Source organism: Maylandia zebra, linkage group LG15, assembly GCF_041146795.1.
Source record: "Maylandia zebra isolate NMK-2024a linkage group LG15, Mzebra_GT3a, whole genome shotgun sequence".
Classification (NCBI taxonomy): domain Eukaryota; kingdom Metazoa; phylum Chordata; class Actinopteri; order Cichliformes; family Cichlidae; genus Maylandia; species Maylandia zebra.
This window is the reverse complement of record NC_135181.1, coordinates 27174811-27196973: the sequence shown is the minus strand read 5'-3', so window position 1 is coordinate 27196973 and position 22163 is coordinate 27174811. Positions and strand designations below refer to the sequence as shown.

The following is a 22163-nucleotide window of genomic DNA, read 5'->3' as shown; positions in this document are numbered from 1 at the left end:
TTAATGAGGAACCTGCAGAGAGCACAAAGCCACACATCATATGAAACAGGAAATAACAATGAAAAGATGAACTGAAAGGAGAAATACTGAGTTTAAACATGAGGAGATGCTCACTTTGTTTAAGGGATTGATTGATTGATCAGCGTTTCAGTTGTGATTGATATCTAAGGCTCAGGTGAGAAGTCACCATCTCCAAACAGCCGCAGAGCGAAGTCATCGAGTCCATCAGCTGTTCAGACCCGTTTCAGTCACACTGTGGCACCGCATCATTGATCCTTGATCAGTTACTGATCTGCCACAAGCTCTCTGTAAGAATACATCCATCTGTTGCCAAGCAACAGCACGCTGACCAATCAGATCACCTGACAGGTGAGTGCCAAGAGACTGTCAGGAACCTTCATTCAGTCCTTCACTGAGGCAAAGTATTCTGCAAAACAGACTGCATCTTGTGTCGCCCTGACAGTAAGGAGTGTGATCAAATCTGTGGCATCACCTTTGACCCCGTAACGATGCGGACTGATGAAAAATCTATTTTTATTTTTAAAATCTCGAGTCAAAGCAGTTAAACTGGAGTCTGAATTTTCCCACAATGCCTCTCTGCTCACCTGGCTGCTAAGCTCTCTGTTGACTCCTGCAGGTCAGATTCTGGCAGGGCACAAAGAATGCTCTTCTGCAGACCAATCAGCAATCAATCAGTACGCAGCAAACTCAATAATCACCTCTGTGATAAACAGCTGATGTCACCAACAGGTTACTCTGGTTAATCAATAATCAATCTCAGTATTGGTTGATCAGTATTAGGGCTGGACTGAAAATCTGGTATACCGGGCATTTTCCCACTGTGCTGATGCATGTTTGGGCTGCTGCTAACTGCTAACAGCTGAAGTGTGTTGCATGCTGCGGTGCAACCCAGCAACATCCACGCCGAGCCAATTAAAACATGTTCCAAAATCAATAATAAAAAAGAATGAAAAGCACACACGAGAGCTTTGATCTGATTAGTGAAAAAAAACATTTATTTACAAAACTTTATTGTTGTATCCATGAAAAACAGATGCCATTTACAAAAACATGTTGACACTGAACTTCCTGTTTGCTTTTTTACAGCAAAACACAGAAATAAGACGACGGCACGACAGTCACACACGATCAATAATCATCAACACCTTATCATCAATGAGCGCTGGTCACGTGACACCGAAAGGAACAGCAGAGACCACCAATTTCCCTCTGGCCGGTGGAAACTTTCAAAGTAAAAGGTTTACAATGGAATTGAGATCAACTCCTTTAAAATAAGAGGTTTAAAATGCAAGACTATTGCCCCCTTCACAATAAGAGGTTTAAAATGCAAGATTGGTGCTCCTTCAAAATAAGTTTAGAATAGAACATATTGATTTCTTCAAAATAAGAGGTTTAAAATACAAGATAGGACCACTGCAAAATGAAAAGATTCAAATGCAAAAGCGTACAATTCCTTCAAAAACTAAAAAATAAATAAATTAAATATAACATTTAAAATAATGTTTAAAATGAACAAACATCAAATCCTTCAAAATAAAAAGGTTTAAATGCAACAGAATGTCACTCCTTCAAAATAAATGTATTTCAAATGCACTAAACTATGACTCCTTCAAAATAAAATGTTTAGAACATATAGGAGCATAACCATTTCAAAATAAAATGTAAAAGTTAATAGGGCATTCCAACAAAATATTTCAAACACTGGCAGTAACTTTTTTAAAATAAAATTCAGATCGTGCTTTTTTGTTGGCTTTTGTTTTTTAGACTGTTAAAAGATTTTAGTTTTTCACAGTTTTATGATAAATATAAAAAAGATTGAATATTTTTAAAACTTTATTTAAAAATGTAAATAAAAAATGTGCCCCTGTGGGCGTAGGCTGGGAACCAGCGAGAGTCCTGACCCACAGATTGGGACACGTTTATTTTCCCACCTGTCCTTTCTGTCTTTTTTTGTGCTTGCCTTTGTTCGAGTCAGATGGAAGAAACTGTTGAATGGTCCTTTAAATGAAGTTAAACCATCAGCTGCTTTTTAATCCCAACTCCGTGTAAGAGCACCCTCAGTGTAATCCTCCCATCTGTGTGTGAGCGCCCGTTTAAGCTCACTTCTTCCTGATTGAACAGCTTCTGGAAGCCCGCTGAGGGGCAACACCTCAATCAGAGATTTTTCTACAGGGACTAATTTTTACCTCGGTAAAATGCAACATCTCACGCTGTAAGCTCTTTAGCAGAAACTAAAGAAAAGCAGAACAGAGGCAGGATGAAGTTAAGAGCTTTCGGATCTGCTCAATTTGGCAGAAAATGACTGACATTAGGTCGTGGCTTTGATCTGAACCGTTAGCTCTGCCTCTGTGTCTTTGGTGCTGCATACTGAGGTTAGTGGGTGTGAGCCGCTTCAGCGAAGAGGTCCAATAAAAACCTGGTTTAACCCTGGCTAATCTCAATGACAGGTCATCATTATTGAACCTGCAGAGGTCCGAGAACCCAGGTGGCTTCAGGTCATTTCTGCCAGTATGTTTCTGTAGCTGCTGCCTTCTTCTCCTTGTCCTGTTGACTGTTAGCTGGGTGTAAATTCACTGCACTGGCAGATATCCATTCAAACCTCTGAGGATGTCACTCCTTTTCAGGGTACTCGGGATCTTCTCAAAGCTCTGTGTAGCATTGGAAAACCTTCAGAAGCAAAATCTGAACGTTTCAAGCTCCTCCAAAGAGATCTGTTCGTCCTAACCAGGACACTGTCTTGTGTTTCCTGCATGTTCTGATCTGCATGTTTTTGTTGTATTCCATCTGATAACGTTTGTAACTCTGTGGTGATAAACTTTCTGCCGATGCTGAGGCACAGAGCGCACAGAGGTCGCCAACTTCCTGCAGAGTCAACCACTACAGACTTCATGTGGCCTTCAGATTAGAGACCTTTATGGAATGGGTTTCCATGGTGACCATTTGTATAATAAGCCTTACATCACAAAGGGCAACGAAGGCGTCACATGCAGTGGAGTAAAGCACAATGCCACTAAACTCTAGAGCAGTGAAGACATGTTCGCTGGAGTGACCAATCACGTTTCTCTATCTGGCACTCTAATGGATGAGTCTAGGTTCAGTGGTTACCGGGACAAATGTAAAGCTTGGTGGGGGGATTATGGTGTGAGTGTGCTTTTCAGGACTTGGACTCCGCCCCTTAGTTCTATTGAAGTAACTCTTATTAGTCATATGCAGAGGAGTGAATACGTTTAACAGTACAGTGTTATTTACTGAAGTCTGCACTGTAGTTTTGTTTCTTTGTGGACAACACTAAAAGGACAGAAACAAGAAGCCTCGTACTCTCTTTCTGACGATGAACACTGACAAAAGACTAACTCAAACTTTACATGTAAGGTGTACGGCGCTTAGTCGTTATTTGTCACTGAGAGGGTTTACTGCTGTACATTTTAGTCCTAAACCTGTGTGGCAAGATGGAGGGAAAGAAAACGTGAGTAAAAGAATAAAACTGGAAGGAGAACTGACACGATTTCCACTGAAAGATCCAAAAACCAGGGGAAGATTATCCTGAATGTGACATCTGCCAGATTTAAATCCAGTTTTTGGTTTGGACCTGTTCTCATAACTTGTAGATTACACCTTGTACATACGACACTCTGACACCAAATGACAGAAATCTGAGTAGTTCGCTTTTTGTAGTTTGCACATGTCAGTGCATCCACAGAAAGGCTCTGACATCACAGATCGCTCTGACATCACAGTGCTCACTATCTCCTCTTCCTCACAGTCCTCTCAGACTCGGATGGGCTTCACTGTTGGCTGCTTTCAGGTTTAGAGTCTCTGGCAGCTCAATTTCAGAGAAGGAAATACAAAGCAGTGACATGAATGACAGGAAGTGACATTAGTCAAAGTACTGATGTATCATTAATCTCTGATTAATCTGCTGATTAATCAACGAATCATGTAATCAGAGTCCAGAAACTTGTTCAACATGCACAAATCAGTAAATGTTTCAAACCGGAGAAACAGTTCCCAATCAATTAATTATTAATCATCAATCAGTCAGGTTTTGCTGACGTTTCTGAGCATCAAACAGTCCGACCTGCTGACCTCAGCACCTCATGATCACATCACTGGATTAAACACAGACACTCCCAAACAGGTACAGACCAAACACTCAGAACACCACCACCTGCGGAAATTACTATTCCGTCCAATCACATCCCTCATAACAGATGGCATCACTCAACCGGAACGCCGTCCACACTCTCCTGGGAGATCTCAGAGTCCAGGGAGTAGCAGGAGCTGCCATTGTCCTGAGTGTCCCTGTTGGGCTCCTCAGAGAGAGCTATGGGGGTGCCCACTGAAGCTCCACCCCCAGCCCCTCCCCCAGGCTCAGCAGCACTGTCGCAGAAGTGGGCGGAGGCCTGGAAGAGCTGGCTGCAGAGGCGATTGTAGCGGTGGTAGCGGGACGGCTTGCCTGTGTGGGTGTACATGTGCTCCTGCAGCTGGCTCTTGTGGGAGAAGCGTAGGCTGCAGACGGCGCAGGCAATCTTACGTTTGCGTGAGTGCAGGGAGGGAGCAGGGCTACTCCCCCCTCCTCCACTCCCACCACCTCCTCGGCTCCGCCTCAGCTCAGCAGCCAGCTGGTTGGCTAGCGCCTGGCTCTGTCTCAGAGCTTCCTCCAAACATCCTGCATCCAGCTGCTCCTGGGTTCCTGGAGGACCCTCCTCTAGGCCGGCTTCCAGCTCGCCACCCTGTGACAGCCCCTCCATGAGACGGGCGGGGTCGAGGGCGTGGCTGAATAGGTGCTCCCGCAGGCCCTCTGGGGAGGAGCAGCGCTCTCCACAGCGGGGACAGAGCAGCACTAGCGGCCGGTCTTTGAACAGGAGGCCCTGAATAGGACTGCTGTCCTGAATTGGAGACCCTGCACCTGGACCCTCCTCGCCGTCCTCCTCCTCCTCTAAGCGTTCCTGCTTGATATGGGTAGTTGAGATGTCAGAATCGTCTCCGGATGCCACAGAGCAACGTAGCGCTGAGGCCTGATGGTCCGATGATACCCCCTCCAGTCCGACAGCAAGGGACAGCTGGGAGTGAGACCGGGCCCCTCGGTCAGAGGACCGCCCATCCTCGGCCCCGCGGGACACCGTGGTGGTCTTGGGGACTCCGGGTCCCTCCTTGCTGGCCAGCTGGGAAGAGATCTGAATGCCATAGAGGTTGGACATGCGGACCACGTTGTTAGCAGTCTCAGCAGCACCCTCACCAGTTTTGCGGCACAGCTGGTAGGCGTGAAGGAACTTAATGCCCTCCTGCAGCCGGCTCTGGTCCACCGGCTGTTTGGGACACATACCGGTGTACATGATGTGCAACAGGTAGCTGAAGACGTCCGGCTGGATGTCCGTGGGCTGGATCTTTATACACTCGCTGGGGACACAGAGAGACATGAGGTCAGCACCTCGGAAAAAAACAGCATGTGAATCCTGATGTTTTGGATCGATGTTCTCCTGAAGGTTTGGACCAAAGTTTTGTTCCTCTATTCTGGCTTACAGGATCCAGATCCTGAAATTTGTTCTCTGGAATAAAGGAACAAACACCGGTACAAGCCTTCGGGCAGGCACGCCGTCCACACTCTCCTGTGTTTAAGACATTATTCTAGTCTTAAACACATTTAGGGCTGATCAATCATTATTGAATTTTTATTACCATTTGATTGCTTCTTAAAAATTATGAAAAAAAAAATTGGGATAAAACATTAAATTTCATTCATTGTTTTTTTGGTGTGTTACAAATCAAACACACCACTGTTCACCTAAAAGGTAAGGCCAAATAAAGGGTCCTCACATGTCCTCACAGTGCATCTGTTTGTAGCTGACAGCTAGCCACTTTTTGACCAGTCAAGCTCCAAGTTTGTAGTTAACGCTAACATTCGGTTTGGTTGTGGAGAGCAAATCCAATCCTGAGCTGTCTTTCTCATGGCTAATCTTAGCTAACACTAACATGCCTGCTGACAACTAGTAAAATCCTGTCTTTAATGGATAAGGTTGGCCAGTTTGTCCAAATTCCCAAGGCTGATCTATTTGCAGCTGCATGGTTTCAGACAAGCAAACCCTCTTTGGGTTCATGCCGCACTGCTAACTCACAGCTAGGTGGCTAACAGCAGGTCATCTGGTAACGTTTTCATGACAGGATCGACGCAGAGACTGTCACCGGCTGGTTAGTGAAGTCCTTTTCATCACTGCCGTCACGATGACAGCAAGCGGCAGATCTGACTGAAGAACGTACGTTTAGTACACCCCAGATAATCCTCCTCTCTGACCTGGAACCCAACACGGTTGAGGAAGCCAACAAATTTATCAGGACAAAGGATTCAAGGGTCAGAGGAGTCACCACCTGCTGGGCATTTAAAAGAATTCAGGTTCTCAGAAAACATGCCTATTTTTTATCCTACCTGCACTTGTGTGATGACCCAAAGCACAAGTGTATAACTAACTTCTACTCAGGTAAAGAGGTCACACGCCGCTGTCTCACCCCTCACCTGGACTGGTGGATGAAGATCATCTTGAAGTAGTTGGAGAAGGCAGCCAGCACAGCGCGGTGAGCTTTGAAGTAGACGTTTCCGATGGCGACGGTGCAGTCACACAGGAAACCAAATTCCCTCTGCACGTTGAGCTGCTGCAGCAGGAAGAGGCTGTGCGACGACACCTCCATGACACCGTCTGAAACACAAACCCGAGCCCATGAAGTTCACATTATGACCTCCATCATCACTGCTCACACACATACATTTAACATACAAACTTATTAATGTGCAACAGGATGGAGGATGTCTTGAAGAGGTTCAGAGAAGGTCAGAGGAACTTCACTGTGACCCTGAGCAGAGGATCCGCTGTGGTGATAGAAGATGAAATACAGTGGGGCAAAAAAGTATTTAGTCAGCCACCGATTGTGCAAGTTCCCCCACTTAAAATGATGACAGAGGTCAGTAATTTGCACCAGAGGTACACTTCAACTGTGAGAGACAGAATGTGAAAAAAAAATCCATGAATCCACATGGTAGGATTTGTAAAGAATATATTTGTAAATTAGGGTGGAAAATAAGTATTTGGTCACCTCAAACAAGGAAAATCTCTGGCTCTCACAGACCTGTAACGTCTTCTGTAAGAAGCTTTTCTGTCCCCCACTCGTTACCTGTATGAATGGCACCTGTTTGAACTCATCATCTGTATAAAAGACACCTGTCCACAGCCTCAAACAGTCAGACTCCAAACTCTGCCATGGCCAAGACCAAAGAGTTTTCGAAGGACACCAGGAAAAGTATTGTAGACCTGCACCAGACTGGGAAGAGTGAATCTACAATAGGCAAGCAGCTTGGTGTGAAAAAATCAACTGTGGGAGCAATCATCAGAAAATGGAAGACATACAAGACCACTGATAATCTCCCTCGATCTGGGGCTCCATGCAAGATCTCATCCCGTGGGGTCAAAATGATCATGAGAACGGTGAGCAAAGATCCCAGAACCACACGGGGGGACCTGGTGAATGACCTGCAGAGAGCTGGGACCAAAGTAACAAAGGTCACCATCAGTAACACACTACAACGGCAGGGAATCAAATCCCGCAGTGCCAGACGTGTTCCGCTGCTGAAGCCAGTGCATGTCCAGGCCCGTCTGAAGTTTGCCAGAGAGCACATGGATGATACAGCAGAGGATTGTCATGTGGTCAGATGAAACCAAAGTAGAACTTTTTGGTATAAACTCAACTCGTCGTGTTTGGAGGAAGAAGAATACTGAGTTGCATCCCAAGAACACCATACCTACTGTGAAGCATGGGGGTGGAAACATCATGCTATGGGGCTGTTTTTCTGCCAAGGGGACAGGACGACTGATCCGTGTCAAGGACAGAATGAATGGGGCCATGTATCGTGAGATTTTGAGCCAAAACCTCCTTCCATCAGTGAGAACTTTGAAGATGAAACGAGGCTGGGTCTTCCAACATGACAATGATCCAAAACACACCGCCCGGGCAACAAAGGAGTGGCTCCGTAAGAAGCATTTGAAAGTCCTGGAGTGGCCTAGCCAGTCTCCAGACCTCAACCCCATAGAAAATCTGTGGCGGGAGTTGAAAGTCCGTGTTGCTCGGCGACAGCCCCAAAACATCACTGCTCTCGAGAAGATCTGCATGGAGGAATGGGCCAAAATACCAGCTGTGTGTGCAAACCTGGTAAAGACCTATAGTAAACGTTTGACCTCTGTTATTGCCAACAAAGGTTATGTTACAAAGTATTGAGTTGTATTTTTGTTATTGACCAAATACTTATTTTCCACCCTAATTTACGAATAAATTCTTTACAAATCCTACCATGTGGATTCATGGATTTTTTTTTCACATTCTGTCTCTCACAGTTGAAGTGTACCTCTGGTGCAAATTACTGACCTCTGTCATCATTTTAGGTGGGGGAACTTGCACAATCGGTGGCTGACTAAATACTTTTTTGCCCCACTGTATATATATCTGTGGTCGGTCAAGTCCATTGCTGCTGTGTTACCGATACTCCTGTTGCTTTAGCTCAGTAAGTACTTAATATCGAAGTGCTGAATAACGCCACAAGGTAGAGCCTTCCTGATTCTCGTGCACTGTTATTGGTCGATGTTGTAGAACAGAGCAGGGGTGCAGGTTCATTCACTAAAAGAGCTGATGAAGCTCCTCTGTTTGAGGGGGAGCCTCTTCTACCGTTCACTGCTGGAGCGTCTGGGGGACATCAGAGGAACTTCAGCTCCTACAGGGGCGCACGCGTGCCACTGTCTGGGTCCCTTGCACTTTGAAAATAGATAGGGGGCAGGGTTTAATAAGAATATTTTCTTCTTCCTGCTCCTTTTCACACATGGTTGTAGTGCTTTTTGATAGAAAGTGTGGTTGGTTTGTTTGAATTGTTGTACCAAGTGTGAAATAAATAAATAAATGAAATGAGAAAAAAAATCAACTTTAAGTAACTGTGTTGTCTTTAGTTGTGCTGACGTGGGAGTTTCCAATTTCATTGTACTATTGTACAAGGTATGAGTGTGCAATGACAATAAAGAGTTATTTTATCTTCAGCATCTCTCGCATACACACACGCATACACAGAAACACAAAAACACACACACAAGCACACAGACACACAAACACAGAGCAGTATAGCACATTAAGACCTGAAGAACTCTTAAGGTGTTGTTTAACCCTGTGACGTCACATTAAGTCCGTCAGGCTCACTTGGACACGCCACCTCTGACCTCAGCGAAGGTCACACCTGACACACACGCACTCATGCACGGGGAAGGGGCGGGTGTTCACATCGAACTGACCCGACCACACCGGAAACCGGACACCCGCGCGACCCAGTCACACACTAGCTCTGCGCGTGCACGTGCCGTCGCGCCCGCCACCGCGCAGCATCCTCCATCCTTCATCTCATTCATCACACGCACGTCCTCATCACCTCCGCGCACACGGGCGCGTGTTCACGCTCCCAACGCCCGGCAATCCCGTGTATGCGCGGATCCTGCACGCGCGCCGTTAATGAGCGCCTTACCGCAGAAACGAGCAGATCGTCTTCAGAATCGGCCGATTTGTTGCTGCAGAGGATCTCGCGACGAGCCGCGTCACCTCTCGCGAGAACATGGGTCAAATGGGGCAGTCACGTGAGCCGTCAGAAACGTTTGATGGCTGATCAGTAATTTAATAAACGCAGAGCAGGAAAGATGGCGTTATCGTGCCATCGATAATTTTCTGAGTATATCAGGAAAAAAAGTGAAACTGATCAGAGGCTGTCAGCCAGCAGCATAAGACCCCGACACCGTGCAGGGAGCACGATCACGTGACACAACACACACCGACACCGTGCAGCAGACAGACTCACAAACACGCTTCAGGTCTGCAGCTCAGGGACTGAACCCCATCATAATCTGTGTAATCTGAGACTCAGAGTACTCTCGGAGTGGGCCACTGTACCTCGGTTGGTGACTGAAGTAACTCATAACCTGTGTAAATATGTTTTCTTAGGCTGGTGTCCACTGAGCTGATCAGCAGTATTGATTATTACTGACCACAGCGGGTATGCTGTGAGGTGTGGTCCACATTCTTGGCAGTGAGTGGGACACGTTCCCAGTGGGTGCTGGGCTCCGCCTAGGCCGCCCTTTGTCACCGGTGATGGGCAGATTATCTGGGCGTTGCCAGCATCTTGTCTCTGCATTTTGCAGATGATGTGGTTCTGTTGGCATCATCAGGTGCTGCCTCCAGATAGCAGGCTACTTTGAAACAGACGGACTGGTGCTGCAGTGATGAGATCGTTCAGGTGAGATGTTGCTGCTTCTTCAGGCGGAGTCTCCTGCTCAGCTCAGAGTTAGACCTCCTTGCTGCTCTCTGACTGAATGTGGGTGGCGGGAGGCCTCAAGTAATCCTACAGGCGAGAGAGAAAACAAATAGATTATTCCGGTTATTATTTTCAAATTAAAAGCAGACTTTGTTTCCTGTGGTCGTTTTCAATGAAGACATAATTCTGACACTCTTTATTTAACTGTGAAAGGCCCCGTCCAAGCCAGAAATGTATATTTATTATTTAATGCCCACCTGTGAACTACTGCTTGATGCAGTTAAACATGTCCCACTGGGTTAAAGTTCTTATATATTTTATTATAACTTCAGTTTTTCATTTTACTTTTTTTTTTATTTTTTACTGTGCGACACATGTTGCGTTTCCGTAGTGTCAGCTGAGCTGCGCGAAGCATCAAAGCGGAAACGTATTTTTGAAACGTTAAAACTTTATTTAACTTTATTTTGAAGGGCCCCACTCTGACCGGAAGTTCCTTATTTGGACTTCCTCGCTATGTGCGGCTTGACGGCGCGGCGGGCTGTGCGGAAGTGCTTTCATCCTGCTGGAGGAGAAGAAGAAGAAGAGGCTGCTCCTTCGTCTCCACAGTAAACCATCCGCGGAGGACATTTCGGAGCCTGGGAATCCCACAGCAGCAGCCCCTTCGCCGGCCTCCGGGACCCACGGTGAGTGGACGGACCCGTGTCCGGGCTCGGGGCCGTCTGGGCGGCAGGCGGTGAAGGAAATGCTCGCGGCCTGCTCTCGGTGCTGAGTGCGGGTGGCAGTGCGGGGGCGGCGGGGCTGTTTGCGGGAGAGAGCGCTCAGTAACCGCCCGGTTTTATTCGCATCACATCCGGTGGCTACTTTCAAAATATAAGTCGTAACGAATAGTTTTGAGCATTGAAGCAGCCGGAGGAGCTACGAGTTCACTGACGATCCTTCGGGGAGTGTCTGACTGTCACTGAGACGCGCTGTGATGCACGCGATACCCTGACGGTGGTCTCGTTCACCCCTTGTCACGCTTCGTGTTTTCATTTTGGAGGAGTGATCACAGGAACTTCCGGTGTGGACCACGCTAACAGGGGTTAGCTTGGAGCAGCTAATCTCAGCCGAGCTGTAATCTCCATTTTAGCTCGGCGGTGTGGCCAGCCTCTCCCTCCGGTCTCTCCACGGGCTCGCTCCCACCTCGGCGGCTCCTTCGCGGCCTGTCTGCCGGTGACTGACAGCCCGCACCGCGTGCCTGCGGGCCCGGCGGGCACTAACAGTAAGCAGGATGAGGGCTCTTATTTGAGTGGTTTTTACAGTGGAGTCTGGTGACAGAGGCCAAAATTATTTCATCCACTCTTCACAGTGATCACATTATTATCTTTATTGATTACTGATCAGTAGAGTAGGTTTCTGAACTGTGACCTTTAATCTCACAAAGCTCAAACACACCTGACAGCAGACACATCAGATATGAACCTAGACTGTCACGTGTCGGCTGATAAAATGAGCCCTGAGACCTTCCTGTGAGCAGCAACCAGCTGATCAGAGTGCAAACGACTTGTCCATGACTTGTTCTGGTAATAACACGATTAAGGCACTCATCTTAGTAAAAACTCGTGAAAAACTGCATATCACAATGACCTGAAAGGGGGAAAAAAACAATGTGTCACCATTTACAATCATAAACTCTGAGCTGGGCTGTGATTAGAAACTGATGATTTAATCAGCCTGAACGTTTTAAGGCATTCTTAAAATCCATATCTGCATATTTCTGGAAAAGTGTGATGATGATGATGATGATGATGATGATGACGTTTATGATGGGATATAAAAAGGTCGTTCTGCAATTTAATGTAACTGCAGCAGCTGCACGACGCCATCACATCAAACTGAGACTGGGGCTGGGGGCAAAGTCCTGCTTTCCCACTGTGTGACCTCATCACAAGTCACTCCACTGCTGGCTCTTACTGTCACATGGTGTGTAGCTAGCGGTGTCTGGGGAATCATGTGGAGGTGCGTTCTATGTCTCCACCTTTAGCAGGATCAGGTTTTATTGGAGGAGCTCAGTTTTGGCTTTAAATCAGCGGGACCGTCCTGAACTCACGTGAACTGATCTGATGTCACGTCATGTGATCAAAGAGCCAAACCATTTCAGAATAAAACGCCATCCTGAGCCTCATCTGAGAGGCGGAACTCACTTTGGAAATCAGTCACCTGACCGTCTGCAATGGAGTCATGCTTTTCGGTCATCAATTCATATTCTGCTGGAACATGTTGGCTCGTTGATCTCACATGATGACCTCACTTCCTGTAGTCATGTGTAGGGGTGGACTATATCATACCGTTCACGGTAATACCGGTGTAATGTTGGGCAACGATAAGAAAATGAAATATCCCGATAGAATATGGGCAAAACGCGCATGCGCAGTGCCTTTGTTTACATACGCACATGGCGTCGACGCAGAATGAGAAGAGCGAAAGTGGATTGTTGAATGAAACGGATGAACCAGAATTGGTTTGTAAAAATGCTGCAACTTCAGTGGTGTGGAACTGGTTTGGCTTTCGTCCGTCAGATATACAACAAAACACTATTTTTGGTAGCGCATGCTAACGGGCTGTCTTTATTATTGGAAAATACGGCACCCTTAAAATCAATCCTTTGATTTTTCTGAAAATCGACAGCGCCCCTTATAATCCCGTGTGCCTTATGTATGAATTCTGGTTGTGTTTACTGACCTGGAAACGATTTTATGTGGTACACGGCGCTCGAAAATCTGTCAAATGTTTCAGTACGACTTTGCTAAGCTACGAAGCCGCACCGCTTGATGGATTGTCGGAGCATTACGGCTATCGTAGGCAGGAGCCTCGCGGAGTGATACGTACTGTGCTTCAACATAATATTACCGTATTGTGTGTGTGTGTGTGTGTGTGTGTGTGTAACCTCTTTTTAAGTTTTGTGGATATTATACATGGTTATGCTGAGGATATGTCAGCCAATTTCCACTGGAAATGCCTTTTGTAGGGCTGCTCGATTATGGCAAAAATGATAATCACGATTATTTTCACTGAAATTGAGATCACGATTATTTGACGATATTTATTTAACCCTTTAAGACCTACTATAGAACCAAGTCCACCAGAGCTTATATTATTTTTTTACATGCTGTAGTGCCATTTGTGGGAGCATTTCAAGTTGCTATACATCAATACAACTGTTATAGCCCATATTTTAATAATATGTATGCATTAAGTCCATAGTAATTACATAAATTGCAAAAAAGTGCAATAAACTACAAAAAAATTGAAAATCGCTTTTGTTTTGTTTACATATATTTCTACTTGGAGAAATTTAAGAGGTTTATCCCTCAAAACTTTAAATACAATAAAGTTGCAAAAAATAGTTTCCCACCACAGGAAATTTATTTTGAGTGTCTTCATAGTTTTATTTTGGAGATACAGCAATTTTTATATACTGCAGGAAAAACAAAAAACAATCCTATGATGCAAATTTGCAAAGAAAACAGCAGGTGCATCATTTCACTGTGGGAAGTGTTACGAACAGCTGATAGGAACGGCAAAGCGTGTTTCTGGAATATTATGTTTTTGTTGCTGCAAGCGCTTTTTATGCAATTTTTGCAAAGCTATATGTGGAACGAAACCGTGACCGAGGACAAGCTGATGGCATCAGATGTAAGTACAACTCCTCCGGTTTCATATGCAAAACAAATTATTGCGCTAGCTTACACGGTTCAGGTTCTACAGGGATTTAAAAATAATTACGCAAAACGGAGCATGCAGCTCTGACCGGCTTTAAAGGGTTAACAATGACTTTAAAAAAATAATATAAAATAGTGTGCAACGCCACTGAAGTTTTTTTTTTTTTTTTAAACTCTCTTTTCAACCAACGGCAGTCACTCTCCAAATAACTTCTGCTTAGCTTTCCGAGCTTCCCTCGGGTCCTCTTAATCAGCGGTCTCCAACCTTTTTTGCGCCACGGACCGGTTTATGCCCGACAATATTTTCACGGACCGGCCTTTAAGGTGTCGCGGATAAATGCGGGAGGGGCTAATAATCGGCTCAGTCATTTTTAATGATCGTTGAAAGCCCAGATCGTAATCGTGATTAAAATTCGATTAATTGAGCAGCCCTAGCCTTTTGGTTAAACTGTCAGCAAGGAATTTGCATTTGCACTGTTAATTTTTTATATAACTTTAATGCACATAAAAACAGCTGCTTGTTTAAGTGAAAATACATTGATGTTTTTTTTTTTTGCACTAATAAAGTTGAGGAGTTGTAAAGTGTTTTGTCTAGTGTCAATTATATCGTCAGTTATATCGTTATCAGTTATATCGTTATATATCGTGATAAATATTTTTGGTCATATCGTCCTGCTCTAGTCATGTGTCAGTTTGCATGGCCACCACCGACATCCAGAGGACCGCTGAGTGTTCTTGCCTTGCTGTCGCAGTGAAGCATGATTCATGCATCTATTAGGCGCTCTGCAGCCTAATAGATGCAGAGCTCGGAGATGCAGGGCACTAGTTGGCGCTGGAAATTTTGTCTGCCAGTCAATTTGCTTGAATCAGGAATTGTGTGAGGCAGAACAAGTTGGAAACAGCTGCACTGATCACGGTCATCATGGGCTGCGTCAATGTGTAGTTGCATTTGTCAGGATTCGTCACGTTATGGCGTAGATTTAACGCAGAAACACGTGACTGGTGGTGGTCAGCTGGCACTAAATGTTTAAAAATCTGGAAGAGGCGAGTCTTCTGATTGCACCTGAGGCAGGTGAGCTCCTGCACAGCTGGTTTTATGTTGTTCTGCTGCTATGGCTTTCAGGACTCTCTCACTCACACACACACACACACGTACAGTGATGCTACTTCGCCACTGATCTCTTATCTGGCGCGATGCTCTGAGGCACTCTGGGATCAGCTGACACATTCTAGCTGGTCACAAGTGTACTCTGTGTGAGCTTTACCTGTGAGCACAGCCAGGTGAACCGCCAGTGGAACTGGGGAGGGAAGGCAGCTCAGTACACACAGACGGGACGACATCGCTGAAAATAAAAACGCGTCAAAGTTTTAAGCGAATCACTGTTCAGCTCAGGTGACGGGAGAAAACATCTTCCTCTGATTACACCCCATTTTGACACAAGAAGTGACATCTTTTGATGGGTTTCAGTGTCTCCAAGCAGCAGCGGGGCAGGGGGGGTCAGGCAGTGAAGGTACATGTCTAACAAAAAGCTCCAGTTCTGAAGAACAGGACCGGGTTCACTTCACAGTACAGAAAACCGCATGCGACCGGTTTTCTCCTGCAGCACAGGAACCTGTTTTTAGCTCCGCCCACATCTGGAACTGCTGCAGATGTTATTGGCGTATACCCGCCGATGAGGGCTCGGGTAACCAGTGAGCAGAGAGCATTCTCAGAGAGCGGTTTGGCCCAGATGTGCCCTGCATCTGCAGTTTCCTCTGAGTCCAACTTAAAGATCCAGATTTGTCGGGTGTGTCGGGCACATCTGGCTCACAGTTTACTGTAACCTGGTCCACAGGACATCTGCTGTGAACTCTCCAGGTGTTGGTGGGGTCAGGGTGGACCTTTTATTTAGGCAGTAACTTGGGGTGTGTACAGGTATACTTGTCCTGCAATAGGGCTGCCACGATTAGTCGACTAGTCACGATTACGTCGACTATCAAAATCGTCGACGACTGATTTAATAGTCAATGCGTCGTTTGAAGCTTTGTAAGATCACAAAAGACGCAGGAATAAGTAGCAGGATTTAAGAGTGTAATAACGGAATGAAACAGAAGATGGCAGCACTGCATGTACAAGGATGCCAGCTGCCCTTAAACCCCGAAGAAGAAGAAGCTCTGTCCCAGAATTCATAGCGCCCAGCTCAGTTTCCAACAATGGCGGCAGCTAGTTAGCTTTAATATTACTCTTATTATTCTTTCTGAGTCACAAAATAAACGTTTAACATATTTTCAGGCGAGAATGTAGCTGTGTAAACCTCAAATATCTGCTCAGTTTATCAAGACACCACATATTTTCAAAAGCGCTCTGACGTTTTCGGAGACGTCTGTTACCCACTAGCTCGATAGCTAACCGGGGGCAAGGCTAACTAGCCGTGAGAACACCGGACTCCCGGCCGTCACTTAGATAACTTTAAAATGTTATTGTTTGGCTTTTTTTAGTATTTTATTTGTTCCTGAGTAAATCGGTTTGGCTGAGATTAAAGTTATAGTTTTTACACAGCTGAATAAACATCAAACAGACAGCTGATTATCAGAAGTGTGAGATGCTCCAGAATTTACTCCGGTGTCCTGTTATATTTTAGATAGCAAGGAGTTTATTAAACTTCACCGAAACAATCTGCAAGTTTAATTAAAATTTAATAAACTACCATCTTGTCTTTATTTTTAGTTAGCACACACCTTAAACCAGGGCTCGCAAAATCACTAGCCCGACGTCCCGGAGCTAGCGATATCTCCGGTCGGGCGACCAAAATCTATCTCAGCCCTGCCCGTCGGGTTATCATATAGCCCAACGGGCGGGGCTGAGATAGATTTTGGTCGCCCGACCGGAGATATCGCTAGCTCCGGGACGTCGGGCTAGTGATTTTGCGAGCCCTGTTAAACACTTAAAGCTGTAAGCTAATGATAGTTATATAAGAGCAGATGCTGCTGGTGCAACCTACAGCTTGTAGGTTTTACGTCCAATGGGTGATGATCTGATTAGTCGACTAATCGCAAAAATAATCGGTGACTAGTCGACTATCAGAATAATCGTTTGTGGCAGCCCTATCCTGCAATACAAACACATCTGTCACATAACAGGGTAGGTGTGTGTGTGAGGGGGGGGTGTCACTTACTGTGAGAATAGCCAACGGGAGGTGAAGCATCCTCCCCCACAGTGAGTTTAGAAAGGTGAGAAGTAGACCTGCCATCGTGTGTGTGTGTGTGTGCGCGTGCATGTTAAATCTGAGCAGTGTGTTCTTGAGAAGGAAATACTGATTCATCACTGCAGTGCTGTAAGTGAAGCTGGGAGCTGATCTGAGCGTGCTCGGTGTGTGAACTTGTGGCTCTAATTAAAGTCAGAGTTGCTGATGAATCATATCAGGCCCGACTGTCCCGTGCCGGCTCACACGTTATGAAAGTTGACCGCAGACGACCTTGCTGCCTCATAAATTCTGACTCTGTCTTCCTCTGTTGTCCACAGGGCGATGGCAAGGCCGAGCCACAGCGATCACGTCCTCCAGCAACTCAACAACCAGCGCGAGTGGGGCTTCCTGTGCGACTGCCTCATCGCCATCGGCGACATCTACTTCCGGGCTCACAAGGCGGTGCTGGCGGCCTGCAGCTCCTACTTCAGGATGATGTTCATCCGGGACCAGCAGGGAGCAGGCCGCCTGGACCTGAGCAACATGCAGATCAGTGCCGAGTGCTTCGACCTCATCCTGCAGCTCATGTACCTCGGGCGCATCGTTGTGGGCAGTTACGAGTTTGAGGAGCTGAAAGCGTCCATGGCATATCTGCAGATGTACTACATCCCTGACTCGCTGGAGGACCTGAGGGACATCAGGAGCTCCAACATCACGCCATCCTCCTCTGCCTCCTCATCCAGCTCCTCCGTCGGGCCTGCTGGCGGGAAGATGATGTTTGGCGTGCGCATGTACGAACAGCAGCGGCCCGCCGCACCTGAAGGGGAGCGTCTGCCGAAGGCCGTCACTAGCAGCACGGGGCGTCCGGCTGTTCCTGCTGTTCCTGCTGTTCCTGCTGCAGTTGGCAGGCCAGCCACGACTGAAGAGGCAGCAACCGCTCCTCTGATTGTGGCGGCGCCAGTTTTAGACGGAGCAGGCGAGCAACCATGTGACCTGAGGAAGCGGTCAGGTGGTAGGAGTTCAACTCTGAAGGACCGCCCTAGGTTCGGTCGCACATACACTTGCGACGACTGTGGCTTCGTGTTCAGCTGCGAGAAGCTTCTAATCGAGCATATTCTCACATGTACCAACCGCAAAGCCTTCCACCCACCCCGAGGCAACACTGAGGGTGACAACGACTCAAGTAAAGCAGAGAGCTCCGCCTCAGAGAGCGTGGAGGAACACCGGGTCGTCTGTAAAGGTGAGGACGACTGGCCTGAGGCCAAGACTGCCCGGTCAGTCCTAGGCGGACCAGACGGCGAGCCTGGGTCCACCAGGAGCATCAAGACCGAACCAGAAGAGAGCATGTTCCCTGACATCGAGGTGGTCCGTGTTGGCGAGCATGCCGCCAGAGATTTTAGTGCACGCTTCGGTGATGCAGCGCTGAGGGAGAAAACGCAATCGGACCCCGAGCCCGGTGTCTCCGGTTTGGAAAACAGCAGCGAGCCTTTCGAAGGCAATGATTCCGGCATCCCCGTCAAACTCCAGAAGGTCAAAGACGAGAAGCAGGACGCTGACGGCACGCCCTGCGAGGTGTGTGGCGCTCTGTTATTGGAGGAGGACAAGTCCGCGCACTATCTGTCCAACCACATGGGGCATATATGTGCCTGCGGCAGGTGCGGCCAGGTGTTGATCAAAGGCCGGCAGCTGCAGGAGCATGCCGAGCGCTGCGGTGAATCCCATGGAGCTGAGTCGGACTCCCATGGCGAGGATGAGGCGTCCCTGCTGGAGGAGCCGCATGGGATGGAGGAGGGGCTGCTGGAGGCAGCCGACCTGGCGTGTCCGCACTGCGGCCTGCTGTTCCAGAACGAGAGCCTGGCGTTGGAGCACGCTCTATCCTGCCACGACCAGGAGCTGTTTCGGCCCACCATGCTGGAGGAAGGCGGCGAGCCCGATCACCGCCGCAAACACTTCTGCAGCATCTGTGGCAAAGGCTTCTACCAGCGCTGCCACCTGCGCGAGCACTACACTGTCCACACCAAGGAGAAGCAGTTCACCTGCCAGACCTGTGGCAAGCAGTTCCTGCGCGAGCGCCAACTCCGCCTCCACACTGACATGCATAAAGGAATGGCGCGCTACGTGTGCCCCGTGTGTGACCAGGGGACCTTCCTCAAACACGACCACGTGCGTCACATGATCTCCCACCTGTCAGCCGGGGAAACCATCTGCCAGGTGTGCTTCCAGATCTTCCCGGGTGGCGAACAGCTGGAGAAGCACATGGATGTCCACCTGTACATCTGTGGCGTGTGCGGTGAGAAGTTCCGCCTGCGCAAAGACATGCGGAGCCACTATAACTCCAAACACACCAAGAGACTATAACAGCGCTGCTGCCATGTCCACGAGTCTGTTACTAAGAAGCCATAAATGTGAGAACAAAGAATGCACTTGAACACCAAAAAGACTGAACTGCACTTTGAAGCCGTACGCAAACTAACCGGGTGTCACACTGCGAGCTGCGGGTCCAGCCGCGCCTTAGTGACTTCTGTCCGCTTGAGGCTTTGCGCAACAGGAAGCTGGTGGGTTGGTAGATACCTGAGGACAGGAAGCCTCGTGTTAGAGCTGATTCTGAATAAATAGCAAACAGCATGCTGCCTAGAAACCGACTGCTATTTGTCCATACATGGAGAGCGGGAGGTGGGCGGTGGCACACAGGCTCCACCCACTGCTTGCCTCTCTCCATGATGACGGTGTAGTCACCGTGCGTGACAGGAAGCTTCTGTCTGCCATATTGGAGCTGAACTTGGTGGCGAGAGAGGCAGACCTTTTCTGGAGGGAGGAGGAAAGCTGTTTAGAGCACAAACAGTTGTTTTATCCTTCAATTCAATTCAATTGAACTTTATTTTACGCAAACCTACGGCACACAGTCACAACAGCAGTCGCCTCGTGGGGCTCTGTGAGATTAACCCTTGACAAAATTAAAGGCCAAAATGAGCTGCACAATGAATTACACGCCAGGAAACAGATTACAAATAACTGAACCCATCGTAAAATCTGATTGGTCGCCCAGAGCTCACGTTTCCTGTTGTTCTTTTTTTTTTAATGTTTAAACACGAGCTGAAACTCAAAACTGCCCTTGCGTGATTTTCAGAGCAACGAGGCGCCATGTTGCCTTAAATTCCGACTCGCAGAGTGCACGGTTCAAATCGCGGCCTCAGACTGATGTGGTCATGTGGCCTTCTCTGAGCTTTAATCACATTTCAGGTCCAAAAGTAATCCACAGAAACCCACCAATCAGACGACCCCTATGAACTCACGCTTTAGCGACATTTCTGGCTGATTCAAAACCGTCAGGAGTTACTGAAACTGGCGCCGTCACAGGCCGGTGTGAGCTGCGGTGGTTCTGCAGCGCTCTGAGCTTCTGTTTTAAGACGTTACCTGAAACTGGCTGCAGGTCTAGACGCAGCTGCTCTGTTCTCTAAACAAACCATGAAGGTGACGTGCCGTCAGCTGGTGCCTGCACGACCAATCACGCTCTCAGCTGACGGCACTGATCGTTTTTATAGTTAAACATTATTTTTATTAAGTTATAATTGCATGTATGATATCTGACAGCTGTGATGGCCAATCAGCTGCTCGTATCAAAGAGCAGGAATCTCGCAGTCGCATAGAGGAGGCACCACCCTCCACCCGTTACAGCTCAGGTCTGAACGAGTCGACCGTAGCATTTCCGTCCAATGGACCAAGTGGAGGACTTGCGGACCTTCATGGATCCTAGAGTTCAGGTTCAGCACGTACACGCTAAACTGACGTCATCACAACCTAAAAACGTTATAGTAACCGATTAAAATGAGTCCGTCGAAGCGCCGCCCACACCCACGGTTAGCGCTTGTGCTGCTCGCAGTGTGATCTCCAGAGGAAATACAAACTAGTATATCTGCTGAAACGGTACCCCTGTGACCTGCGTGGAGAGAAATTCCTGTTTGCAAGGGTGCGCTGCCTCACGCTTGGATGTTTCCCAGAATACTAAAGCCTGTTACGGCTTCCTCGCTCTGTCACCGTCCCACGCACTCTGTGATTGGTGCCTTTACTGTAACACTCCGTCCTTCCTGTCAAACTCACGGCGATGTGTGAGGGGCGGGCCGGCACGGAAGGTCACAAACCCCCCCTCAGACTGAACCGGCCAATGAAAAATCCAACAACTAAACACTAGAACCAGTCACCTCGACTCTTACCCTCAGAACTCCTGTGATGCCTTACAAGTCTCTCGAAGTGTTCGCTCGCCAGCAGTACGGGATCGGACTGGATCCAGCTGCTCAGAACCAACCAGTCGTTACAGGCTCGAGTAAATCAGACTATCAGAACCAATCAGAATGAGCTCCATGAAATGATTCTGCGGCTGCTTGGACAATCAGCCCTGCCCCCCTCATCATCTTCTTCTCGTCTGGCTCACAGTGAGACTGTTTCCTGTGGACTAAGACCTGAAACCAAACAAACTCCAGCTGAACTCAAACTAATTCAACTTTCACCTAATCAGCACTAACAGAAGTCAGGGACATGCCCCTTTAATGCCTCACCAGTTTAGACCAGTTTAAGCCGGCTCAGGTCGGACCGGGTGGATCTGACCAAGGTGGCGGGTCCACCTGGTTACCCCAGGTGTAAACGAATGTCGTCTTAAGTAAAGCTAGCGATGTCAGCTGTTTGTTCTTCTTCTTGCGTTGTTTTTCTGTTTGTGACCACGACTCTTAATAAACAGAGTGAACCTGAGTGTGGGTGGAGCCTCTGTTTCCATCCCACAGAGGATGAAGGCTCAGTGTTATTTACCAGCACCTCTTCCTCAAGCTGCAGCTTTATCTTTTCTCTGCTTCACGAAGTTTTTAATGTCAGGGCTGAGGGAGGATCAGCTCATTGATCAGCTGATGTTTGGACTGATGCTCACATTTTTCACAGAGATCACCTGTAGCTGTGTTCTAGCTT

At 47.5% G+C, this 22163-nt stretch overlaps 2 protein-coding genes across 7 annotated transcripts; one reads left to right on the top strand and one right to left on the bottom strand.

Moving 5' to 3' along the window:
- Window positions 1–1002: 1002 nt before the first annotated feature.
- On the bottom strand, window positions 1003–10071 carry zbtb25 (zinc finger and BTB domain containing 25). 5 transcript variants are annotated; one of them, XM_004572831.5, is made up of 3 exons: window positions 9985–10071; window positions 6533–6713; window positions 1003–5421 (listed from the first exon to the last, which is right to left on the bottom strand). In XM_004572831.5, the coding sequence occupies exons 2-3, from the start codon at window positions 6703–6705 to the stop codon at window positions 4239–4241; spliced, it is 1356 nt and encodes a 451-aa protein (XP_004572888.1). In that variant the 5' UTR covers window positions 6706–6713; window positions 9985–10071; the 3' UTR covers window positions 1003–4238. The 5 variants fall into 5 exon arrangements, with proteins under 5 accessions (XP_004572888.1, XP_004572890.1, XP_004572889.1 ...); XM_004572833.5 differs by lacking the exon at window positions 9985–10071 and adding an exon at window positions 9473–9924; XM_004572832.5 differs by lacking the exon at window positions 9985–10071 and adding an exon at window positions 9566–9924.
- Window positions 10072–10869: 798 nt separating this feature from the next.
- zbtb1 (zinc finger and BTB domain containing 1) lies at window positions 10870–21953 on the top strand. Of its 2 annotated transcripts, none has more exons than XM_024805164.2 (2): window positions 10870–11028; window positions 17549–21953. In XM_024805164.2, the coding sequence occupies exon 2, from the start codon at window positions 17553–17555 to the stop codon at window positions 19566–19568; it is 2016 nt and encodes a 671-aa protein (XP_024660932.2). In that variant the 5' UTR covers window positions 10870–11028; window positions 17549–17552; the 3' UTR covers window positions 19569–21953. The 2 variants fall into 2 exon arrangements, with proteins under 2 accessions (XP_024660932.2, XP_004572887.3); XM_004572830.6 differs by lacking the exon at window positions 10870–11028 and adding an exon at window positions 11355–11606.
- The last annotated feature ends 210 nt before the right edge of the window (window positions 21954–22163 follow it).

What these genes read in the sequence shown, in the direction of transcription:
- zbtb25 (XM_004572831.5), bottom strand. Translation starts at nt 6,705, where the DNA reads ATGGAGGTGTCGTCGCACAGCCTCTTCCTGCTGCAGCAGCTCAACGTG. An exon ending in ATCTTCATCCACCAGTCCAG is followed by an intron (nt 5,422 to 6,532) that starts GTGAGGGGTGAG and finishes CTGTGTCCCCAG; the next exon opens with CGAGTGTATAAAGATCCAGC.
- zbtb1 (XM_024805164.2), top strand. Translation starts at nt 17,553, where the DNA reads ATGGCAAGGCCGAGCCACAGCGATCACGTCCTCCAGCAACTCAACAAC.